The sequence below is a fragment of the Anomaloglossus baeobatrachus genome, chromosome 6 (assembly GCF_048569485.1).
Source record: "Anomaloglossus baeobatrachus isolate aAnoBae1 chromosome 6, aAnoBae1.hap1, whole genome shotgun sequence".
Taxonomy (NCBI): domain Eukaryota; kingdom Metazoa; phylum Chordata; class Amphibia; order Anura; family Aromobatidae; genus Anomaloglossus; species Anomaloglossus baeobatrachus.
Window position 1 is genome coordinate 35,906,740 of NC_134358.1, and position 11,411 is coordinate 35,918,150.

At 44.4% G+C, this 11,411-nt stretch overlaps 1 protein-coding gene across 2 annotated transcripts in view; it reads right to left on the minus strand.

The window, feature by feature from the left end:
* EFR3A (EFR3 homolog A) overlaps positions 1-8,926 on the minus strand; it is a 157,771-nt gene extending 148,845 nt beyond the window's left edge. For both annotated transcript variants that reach the window (XM_075352857.1, XM_075352856.1), the window contains exons 1-3: positions 8,803-8,926; positions 6,526-6,676; positions 1,814-1,935 (exon numbers count right to left, since the gene is read on the minus strand). In XM_075352857.1, the coding sequence (XP_075208972.1) occupies positions 1,814-1,935; positions 6,526-6,676; positions 8,803-8,909 (380 nt within the window). In that variant the 5' untranslated portion in view covers positions 8,910-8,926. The remainder of the gene's footprint in view (positions 1-1,813; positions 1,936-6,525; positions 6,677-8,802) is intronic.
* Positions 8,927-11,411: the final 2,485 nt, after the last annotated feature.

Below are 11,411 nucleotides of genomic sequence, written 5' to 3' on the forward strand. Positions count from 1 at the left end.
AGGGACCATTAGTACTGCCAGGCACAGCTAAGCCCAGCCACCCACCCCACCAAGCACAGCTACGCCCAGCCAGCCACCCACCCTACCAAGCACAGCTACGCCCAGCCACCCACCCCACCAAGCACAGCTACGCCCAGCCACCCACCCTACCAAGCACAGCTACGCCCAGCCACCCACCCTACCAAGCACAGCTAAGCCCAGCCACCCACCCTACCAAGCACAGCTAAGCCCAGCCACCCAACCCACCAAGCACAGCTAAGCCTAGCCACCCAACCCACCAAGCACAGCTACGCCCAGCCACCCACCCTAGCAAGCACCGCTCCGTCAACAGCCGGACAAATTTGCCAAGCACAACTTCACACAGCTGCCCACCCTGCCAGGCACAGCTTCGTCTAGCCATCCATCCTGCCGGGCACAACTTCACACAGCCGCCCAAGGGTGCCAAATGCAGCTCCGACCGACCAGCCACCCACCCTGCCAAACAACTTCACACAGCCGCCCACCCTGCCAAGTGCAGCTCCATCTAGCAGTCCACCCTGCAAGCACAGCTCCGCCCAGCCGCCCAACCTGCCAGGAACAATATCACACAGCCGCTTAACCAGCCAAGCGCAGCTCCGACCGACCAGCCACCCCCTGCCAAACGCAGCTCTGCCCAGCCACCCACCCGGCCAAGCACAGCTCTGCACAGCCACCCACTCGGCCAAGCACAGCTCTAACCAGCCATCCACATTGCCAAGCACAGCTCTGACCAGCCCTCCAACCTGCCAAGCACAGCTCTGCACAGCCACCCACCCTGCCAAGCACAGCTCTAACCAGCCGTCCACATTGCCAAGCACAGCTCTGACCAGCCACCCACCCAGCCAAGCACAGCTCTGACCAGCCCTCCAACCTGCCAAGCACAGCTCTGCACAGCCACCCACCCTGCCAAGCACAGCTCTAACCAACCGTCCACATTGCCAAGCACAGCTCTGACCAGCCACCCACCCTGCCAAGCACAGCTCTGACCAGCCACCCACCCAGCCAAGTACAGCTCCGATCAGCCGTCCACCCTGGCAAGCACAGCTCCGATCAGCCGTCCACCCTGCCAAGCACAGCTCCAACCAGCCGTCCACGCTGCCAAGCACAGCTCCAACCAGCCGTCCACCCTGCCAAGCACAGCTCCAACCAGCCGTCCACCCTGCCAAGCACAGCTCCAACCAGCCGTCCACCCTGCCAAGCACAGCTCTAACCAGCCGTCCACCCTGCCAAGCACAGCTCCAACCAGCCGTCCACCCTGCCAAGCACCGCTCCAACCAGCCGTCCACCCTGCCAAGCACAGCTCCAACCAGCCGTCCACCCTGCCAAGCACCGCTCCAACCAGCCATCCACCCTGCCAAGCACAGCTCCAACCAGCCGTCCACCCTGCCAAGCACAGCTCCAACTAGCCGTCCACCCTGCCAAGCACAGCTCCAACCAGCCGTCCACCCTGCCAAGCACAGCTCCAACTAGCCGTCCACCCTGCCAAGCACAGCTCCAACCAGCCATCCACCCTGCCAAGCACAGCTCCAACCAGCCATCCACCCTGCCAAGCACAGCTCCAACCAGCCATCCACCCTGCCAAGCACCGCTCCAACCAGCCGTCGACCCTGCCAAGCACAGCTCCGCCAAGCCGCCCAACCTGTCAGGCACAGTTCCGACCAGCCAGCCACCCACCCTGACAAGCGCTGTTCCAACCAGCCACCCCCTCTGCCAAGCACAGCTTCAACCAGCCTCCCAACCTGCCAAGCACAGCTTCGCCCAGCCGCCTACTTCGCATTTGAATTTCCCCACTTACTCGGTTTGCACTTCGGGATCGCTGTGACACGAATGACACATGGCGCTGAACCTGGAAACGAAGAAATCGTATCGCCTGTGGTAGGACGGAGTGTCTTCTTCTATGTTTGCAAACTTTACAAACTGTAATAAGAAAGCAAACAGTAAGAAATGCAGAAAGTCCAGGACATCACATTACACTCCACCTCCAGACAATGCTACTTTCCCATCTTTTTTTTATATTTATTTAATTTATTTACTTAATTTAAAAATCACGCAAGACATCTATAATACTTTTTCAACTTCTCTAACGAATTTAAAGCACAATGATCAATAGTAGAAAAATGGTAAAAATGACCAACAATGGCAAAATAAAGTCCATAGATTTGTGGATATTTTTTTTTTCTTCCAAGATGAGTTGGTAAAACTCTAAATTGCAGTTTTTCTATCAACATGCAAAAAAATAAAAAAAATAAAATAAAAATCTGATGAAATATCTACATTATATGGAAATAACCAATGGTAAAAACATTATTACATGCAACCCCTGCAGAATAAACACAATGAATTTTTGCTTTTATTTTATTATTTTTTTGCTCTTTTATCGGGGACATGAATAATATTCTGCGCTTATTTGCTTCACAGATACCAACCGATAAAGCGAACAATTTATTTCTGTGCCTCAATCCAGCGTCTTAAAGCGAGAAATAGGGGCTTAAAAATAGCTCTTGGAACGATTAAAGAGATAACATCAAATACCGCTGTGCTTGCCGAGAGGACAACATTCTTGACCTACTTTTTTGCAAGATGAGTATTTTATGAATATTTTACTGATAGCAATATAGGAGTCTAAATAAAGAGCGAATCCTCCGCTGGAGATTTTTTGACAGTGAAGCGCATCAATTTACCAGAGCAAGAAGAAAAAAAAGAAAAAAGGAGAGAGAAAAAAATAATCTGAAATCTTTCGAGCTGAAGAGTCACACATGCCTATGCTAAATCTGTGCATCTCACCAGTAAAATCTTCTTTTTACAATATAATGATTTTTGGTGCATTTTTTTTGCTTTTCATGTTTCACACCAAATAAAAAGTCACATAGCTATGTAATATGTGTAGGTGAGGTTTTGGGGTTTTTTTTTTTTTTTTTACGATTACCGTATATACTCAAGTATAAGCCAAGGCCCCTAAATTTACCACAAACTGGGAAAAGTTATTGGCTTGAGTAAAAGCTTAGGAGGAGAAATGCAGCAGCTACTGGTAAAATTAAAAAATAAATAAATAACATGTAATGTGCCAATGTGCCCCATCCTGTAGTAATGTGCCCCATAATGTGCCCTATTCTGTAGTAATGTGCCAAGTCTTGTCTTCTGCAGTAATGTCCTTCATCATGGAGTAATGTGCCCCATCCTGTAGTAATTTGCCAAACCTTGTCTCCTGTAATGTGTACCATTCTTGTGCCCCAACTTGTAGTAATGTGCCCCATCTTGTACTAACGCGCCCCATCCTGCACTAACGCGCCCCATCCTGCACTAATGCGCCAAGCCCCTGTAGTAATGTGTAAGATCCTTGTGCTTTATCCTGTAGTAATGTGCCCATCCTGTAGTAATGTGCCCATCCTGTAGTAATGTGCCCTATTCTGCAGTAATGTGCCCCATCCTGTAGTAATGGGCCCATCATGTAGTAATGTGCCCTCCTGTAATAATGTGCCCATTCTTGTCTCTTGTAGTAAGGTGCCCCATCCATGTGCTCCATCCTGTAGTAATGTGCCCATCATGCAGTAATGTGCCCTCCTGTAGTAATGTGTCCCCATCCTGTAGTAATGTGCCCATTCTTCTCTTGTAGTAATGTGCCCCATCCATGTGCTCCATCCTGTAGTAATGTGTCCCCATCCTGTAGTAATGTGCTCATTCCTGTCTCTTGTAGTAATGTGCCCCATCCATGTGCCCCATCCTTGTGCTCCATCCTGTAGTAATGTGCCCATCATGTAGTAATGTGCCCTCCTGTAGTAATGTGTCCCCATCCTGTAGTAATGTGCCCATTCTTGTCTCTTGTAGTAATGTGCCCCATCCATGTGCCCCATCCTTGTGCTCCATCCTGTAGTAATGTGCCCATCATGTAGTAATGTGCCCTCCTGTAGTAATGTGTCCCCATCCTGTAGTAATGTGCCCATTCTTGTCTCTTGTAGTAATGTGCCCCATCCATGTGCCCCATCCTTGTGCTCCATCCTGTAGTAATGTGCCCATCATGTAGTAATGTGCCCTCCTGTAGTAATGTGTCCCCATCCTGTAGTAATGTGCCCATTCTTGTCTCTTATAGTAATGTGCCCCATCCATGTGCTCCATCCTGTAGTAATGTGTCCCCATCCTGTAGTAATGTGCCCATTCTTGTCTCTTGTAGTAATGTGCCCCATCCATGTGCTCCATCCTGTAGTAATGTGCCCCCCGTGTAGTAATGTGCCTATCCTTGTGACCCATCGTGTAGTAATGTGCCCATCTTTTAGTAATGTCTCCATCTTGTAGTAATGTAAGGCTCTATGTGCTTGTGGTCTGCAAGAAGCAGGTAAGAGGACTCCGCAGGAACGGAGAACAGGTGAGAATTTTGTGTGGGAACCTCACTCGAGTATAAGCCGAGGATGGCCGTTTTCAGCATAAAAAAATGCGCTGAAAAAAAAATCTACTTATGCTCAAATTTATACAGTATGCTAAGTAATGAAATGTATTTAATATGAAAGAAAAATGTATTTTCTTGTATTTTTTGTTTTTGCAGTTCAGACTTTTTATTTTGTAAGAAAATACATTTTTGAAGGCGTTTATAAGATCAAAACTTCAATGTAGAAACAGAATATTTATAAAATAAAGATAGGCCAAGTTTGAAGATCGAAATGGGACTTAGGGTATGTTCCCAAGTTGCAGATTTTCATCTTTTGCCACAGTTTAGCATTTTTTGATGCATTTTTTGATGCACTGTGATAGGACATGTCAATTGTTTGGGGAGGTTTTTTTTGTTTTTTTTCTGCACGGAAAATATTTGCAATACGTGCACAGCATTACAGGATTCTCAGACTTTGCTGGGATGCGCTTTCCCTTGCAGTTTGATTAAACTTAGCAAGAAAATAATGTATCAAAAAACGCAAAAAAAAATATGCAGCGTATGCACAGTGCCTAATCTCATTACGTTTTATATACACTTCTCAAAACGGAAACATCAATACAAATAAGGAAAAGTCTGCTCACAGTAGCATGGCCTGGTGTTGTCATATTGAAAAACTGCACTTAGAATATTTTTGAGGACATTGTGCGGCTGTGAGCAGCCTGCTCAGCCTAAACATGTTACCATTGCTACAGTGTCCCTATAGTTGTCTACCATTGAGCACACATGGGATGTTATTGGTCGGTAATTGCCCAGGAAGCTGCTAGGAGTGGATCTTGATGATTTGCGCCCAAGTGCATTTAGAGTGGCAGAACATGCCTGAGATAACTATTAATACCCTCATTGATAGCAGGTGAGGCTGTGAATGTATTGGTGAACTTGAGTGGAGCAGGGAGAAGCCTGCAGGGGCTCTCCTACATGAATAAACAGGCAGAGGACGTTGACTGGGAAAAATAGTCACTGGGGCAAGTCCCCATCAGCATCTCTCTTACCACATCAAAGAGACAGGGTGGATACGCCCTTACTTACGTAGTGCTAATACACAAATTAGGCACACTGAATAGTTATATGGTAAAACAATAATATAATAATGTATTAAGATTGCATCAGGATAATGTTCAATTATGGAATGGCAGAAACAATATTACCCTGTTCTGTTGATTCAATTAATGTAAATCATACAATGTAAATTATAGTATATAGAGAAATTAAGCATCAATACATTACCAAGTATTGTAGCATCACTTCCCAACTGGAGGGACCTCGGTCAGCGAGGAGAATAATCTGGTATTATCATCACAGAAGAAGTGCATCCACTCTACCTTCTGGAATGTCCCTAACTCACTGAGCAGGACCCCTCTTTTTACACACAGCTCCCACATCCTCCTCTATCACAGCTGTGCAGTATGTTTTTAGCCAGATCATCAGTTTCTTGCAGTTGCGCAAGTAGGTTGTTTTTCACAAACTAAGTTTTATGATCAGAGCACAGTGCTTCAAGGCTGTGTCACTAATTACAACATAACAATCCAAGGTTTGTTTGCTACTGAGAACATTCCAGTATGTTGTTTTCAACAAAGTTAAATCCTCATGATCACAGCATAATGCTCTAATATTGCAGCATATGGACAGCATGACTTCCATAATCACCTATTCTGAAGACTGGTTACCTATCTTAACCCAGTCACTCACTCATACTTGTCTCATTTGTATCACAGCCTCACTCTGCCTGGCTCTGCTTAATTGACTCTTCTCTTCCTATGATTGTATTAGAAGAATAAAGGAGGAGAGCAGGGAGAAGTCTGCGGGGACACCCCTAAGTGATTAAAAAGGCCTGGAATGAAAAATAGTCAATGGGGCAAGTCCCTGCCAGCTCCACCCTGTTTGATTGTTTCTATTGGTGAGAATAAATGAGTAAAGCAGGGAGAGATCTGTGGGGACCTGTCCCAGAAAGGTATTATGTCATTCTCATAGTTCCAGAACCTTTATAAAGTATGTTTTCTTGGATACACTTAGTGTTTCAGAGTGACGCATAGATAATTGCCATAAGAGAATCTGTCTGGTTGTTTTTAATTTACTGAAGTACTCACAGAATTCGTGCCATACACTTGCAGCTTAGGTTCTCCAGACTCCAAAAGTTTTGCTACCATGTGTAGAAAGCTCTCAACGAAGGGTTTGATGCTCTGAGAGTGGCACGCCATAAGCAGCTGGTCGAGAGCCTCCATAGCAATGAACACATTCCTATATAAAGGTGAAGACAACAAAAGGATAGTTATTCCAATACCTCTCCTGATGAAGGATCCAAACACACAAAACAGACCGCACCAGGGCATCGGGAATAGCCTGGTAAAGTTCCGGGATTGTTGCATCTAATGGATGAGACAATCCTGAGCAGACGCAGGCTGCTAATTTTAGTCTGGGGGAGCCCAATAAGCATGGGACTCCCCAGTCTGAGAATACCAGCCCCCAGCTGTCGGCTTTATCATGGCTGGGTATGATTGGGGGGGGGGGAAATCAAGTTCTTTTTTTCATTTATTTAAATATTTTAGAAAAAAAACACATGGGTGGGGTCCCTCTTCTTGTGATACACATCCAAGATAGGAACACGGGTGGGGGCTGCAGCCTGTAGCCGTATGCTTTATCTGTGTTGTTGGGTATCATAATATTGGGGGAACCTACACCAATTTTTTAATTTATTTTTATACCGATATAGACACACACACAGCGTCTGTGATTGAAAGCAGTCAGACACACTGACACACAGGGTGGGTGGGAGTCTGACTGCAACCGGAGACGTCGGGAGTGCTGGTGGAACCAGTGCATATGTATAAAGGTTAATGAACAGCCCCTAGAAGTAGTGTGAGTGGCCTTGAAGCAGTTTTACAGCCACGAGGGAGACTCGGTAACTATAACGAGCCTGCTATCCCCTTTTCACTTTATTTTTTAATTACTCGTTGCCGGATCAGGATTGTTACCCGGAGTTCCCCGATCTCCAGACCCGAGGTCGGTGCTCGGGAACTACTGAACCCACGCAAATCCAGACTTTTACAGTCCACATCTGCCCATCACTATTCATGTCATGATATGGACCCGGCCTAATTTAAGTCTGGTTTGATCTGATCACAAAGGTTTACAAAGGAAACCTTCCAAAACAACATGAAAAAATAAATAAAATAAATAATGCTCCACGGCCTCCGAGATTCAAGCATGAATTGAAGCACTGTAGATAATCTGCTCTTCCTCCATCACGGTTGAGTGTTACCTGAGATTTAAGGCCGAGAGACATAGACGCCTCCCATTACTAATCTAGGACTTAGTGGCAGCTGTGAGCTGTCATTAACCCCTTATTAACCTGCAATCAGGAATAGCCATGAGAAGCTCCGGAAGTGTTGCATCTAATGGATGTGACAAACTTGGGTGGATGAAGACTCCCATTTTTAGGCTGAGGGGCCCAATAAGCATGAGACTCCTCAGCCTGAGAATACCAGCCGCCAGCTGTCAGTTTTATCATGACTGGGTGGGAACCGCACGCCGTTTAAGATTTATTTAAAAAAAAGCCGCGTGGGGTCCCTCTTATTTTGATACACAGTCGAGATAAGTGCATGGCTGGGGGCTGCAACCTGTAGCCGTATGCTTTATCTGTGCCGAGTATCAAAGCATGTCGCTACCATAGGCCACTTTTTTAATTTAATTTTACACCAATATAGACGCGCACACACACACAGCGTCTGTGATTGAAAGCAGTCAGACGCGCTGTCACACAGGGTGGAGGAGCGGTCTGACTGCAACCAGAGATGCCAGGACTGACAATGGGCAGGGGAAGCAGTGCATATGTATGAAGGCAATGAGTGGCGCCGGAAGTAGTGTGAGCGGCCCTGAAGCAGTTCCAGCTGGAGACTGAGTATAACAAACCTGCTTTCCCCCCCTTTTTTTTTTTTTTTTTTTTAAATCAGAGTTCCAAAATCTGGATCATTAATTACCCCAGGTCCCCTGAGAACTACGGGCCCAGGATCGGTGTTCGGATACTTTTTAACCTGAGGGGATCCGGACTTTTACAGTCCGGGCTGCCCATCACTATTCATGACATGATGAGGACCAGGCCTAATTTAAGTCTCATCTGATCTTATCACAAAGTATTCCAGAGGAAACCTTCCAAAACAACATGAAAAAAAAAAACCAAAAAAAAAACCAAATGAATAAAAATAATGCTTCACTGCCTCCAAGATTCAAGCACGAATTGCAGCGCTGTACACGATCTTTTCTTCCTCCATTACTGTCGAGTCTTACCTGTGATTTAAGGCCGAGTGACAGAAGACATCGTTTCCGTAATGAAAAAAACTCAGTGAACACAAATGAGCTTCACTCACCCGTAACGGTGTCTGACAACATCTCTGCTCAGTCTCTCCGCTAGGTAAGCACCAATACGGTCCAGTTTTTCAGGGGCCGACACAGCATAAAATGTGAGTTTTTCCATGTCTGCCTTGACAAGTCCACGCTATAAAAACGAGAGAAAAAGGCAGAGAATCAACTTGTATATAGATGACCAGAGAGCAGAGTGATCGAGAAACCACAGGGGCAGTATTATAGTGGTTAGATCCTTGTACATAGGGGCAGTATTACACTGTGTGCAGAATTATTAGGCAAATGAGTATTTTGATCACGATACTTGTTATACATGTCGTCCTACTCCAAGCTGTATAGGCTGAGAGCCAACTACCAATTCAGTAAATCCGGTGATGTGCATCTCTGTAATGAGGAGGGGTGCGGTGTAATGACACAACACCCTATATAAGGGGTGCTTAATTATTAGGCAACTTTCTTTCCTTTGGCAAAATGGGTCAAAGATTTGACGGACTCTGAAAAGTCCATATTGTGAGATGTCTTGCAGAGGGATGCAGCAGTCTTGAAATTGCCAAACGTTTGAAGCGTGATCACCGTACAATAAAGCGATTCATGGTAAATAGCCAACAGGGTCGCAAGAAGCGTGTTGGGCTACAAAGGTGCAAAATAACTGCCCATGAATTGAGGAAAATCAAGCGTGAAGCTGCCAAGATGCCATTTGCCACCAGTTTGGCCATATTTCAGAGCTGCAACGTTACTGGAGTATCAGAAAGCACAAGGTGTGCCATACTCAGGGACATGGCCAAGGTAAGGAAGGCTGAAAAACCACCACCTCTGACCAAGAAACATAAGATAAAACGTCAAGACTGGGCCAAGAAATATCTTAAGACTGATTTTTCACAGGTTTTATGGACTGATGAGATGAGAGTGGCTCTTGATGGGCCAGATGGATGGGGCAGAGGCTGGATCAGTAAAGGGCAGAGACCTCCACTCCGACTCAGACACCAGCGAGGTGGAGGTGGGGTACTGGTATGGGCTGGGATCATCAAAGATCAACTTGTGGGACCTTTTCGGGTTGAGGATGGAGTGAAACTCAATTCCCAGACCTACTGCCAGTTTCTGGAAGACAACTTCTTCAAGCAGTGGTACAGGAAGAAGTCGGTATCGTTCAAGAAAAACATGATCTTCATGCAGGACAATGCACCATCACATGCATCCAACTACTCCACAGCATGGCTGGCCAGTAAAGGTCTAAAAAATGAAAAAAATAATGACATGGCCCCCTTGTTCACCTGATCTGAACCCCATAGAGAACCTGTGGTCCCTCATAAAACGTGAGATCTACAGGGAGGGAAAACAGTACACCTCTGGGAATAGTGTCTGGAGGCTGTGGTGGCTGCTGCACGCAATGTGGATCGTAAACAGATCAAGCAATGACAGAATCTATGGATGGTCGGCTGCTGAGTGTCATCAGAAAGAAAGGGGGCTGTATTGGTCACTCATTTTTTTGGGTTTTGTTTTTGCATGTCAGAAATGTTTATTTCTAAATTTTGTGCAGTTATATTGGTTTACCTGGTGAAAATAAACAAGTGAGATGGGAATAAATTTGGTTTTTATTAAGTTGCCTAATAATTCTGCACAGTAATAGTTACCTGCACAAACAGATCCTCCTAAGATAGCCAAATCTAAAAAAACCCCACTCCAACTGCCAAAAATATTAAGCTTTGATATTTATGAGTCTTTTGGGTTGATTGAGAACATAGTTGTTGATCAATAATAAAAAAAATCCTCTAAAATACAACTTGTCTACTAATTCTGCACACAGTTTATAGTAGTTATATTCCTGTACATAGGAGCAGTATTATAGTAGTTATATTCTTGTACATAGGAGCAGTATTATAGTAGTTATATTCTTGTACATAGGGGGCAGTATTATAGTAGTTATATTCTTGTACATAGGGGCAGTATTATAGTAGTTATATTCTTGTACATAGAGGCAGCATTATAGTAGTTATAGTCTTGTACATAGAGGCAGTATTATAGTAGTTATATTCTTGTACATAGGAGGCAGTATTATAGTAGTTATATTCTTGTACATAAAGGCAGTATTATAGTAGTTATATTCTTGTACATAGAGGCAGTATTATAGTAGTTATATTCTTGTACATAGGGGCAGTATTATAGTAGTTATATTATTGTATATAGGAGGCAGTATTATAGTAGTTATATTCTTGTACATAGGGGCAGTATTATAGTAGTTATATTCTTGTACATAGAGGCAGTATTATAGTAGTTATATTCTTGTACATAGAGGCAGTATTATAGTAGTTATATTCTTGTACATAGGGGCAGTATTATAGTAGTTATATTATTGTATATAGGAGGCAGGATTATAGTAGTTATATTCTTGTACATAGGGGCAGTATTATAGTAGTTATATTCTTGTACATAGAGGCAGTATTATAGTAGTTATATTCTTGTACATAGGGGCAGTATTATAGTAGTTATAATCTTGTACATAGGAGGCAGTATTATAGTAGTTATATTCTTATACATAGAGGCAGTATTATAGTAGTTATATTCCTTATACATAGGGGCAGTATTATAGTAGTTATATTCTTATACATAGGAGGCA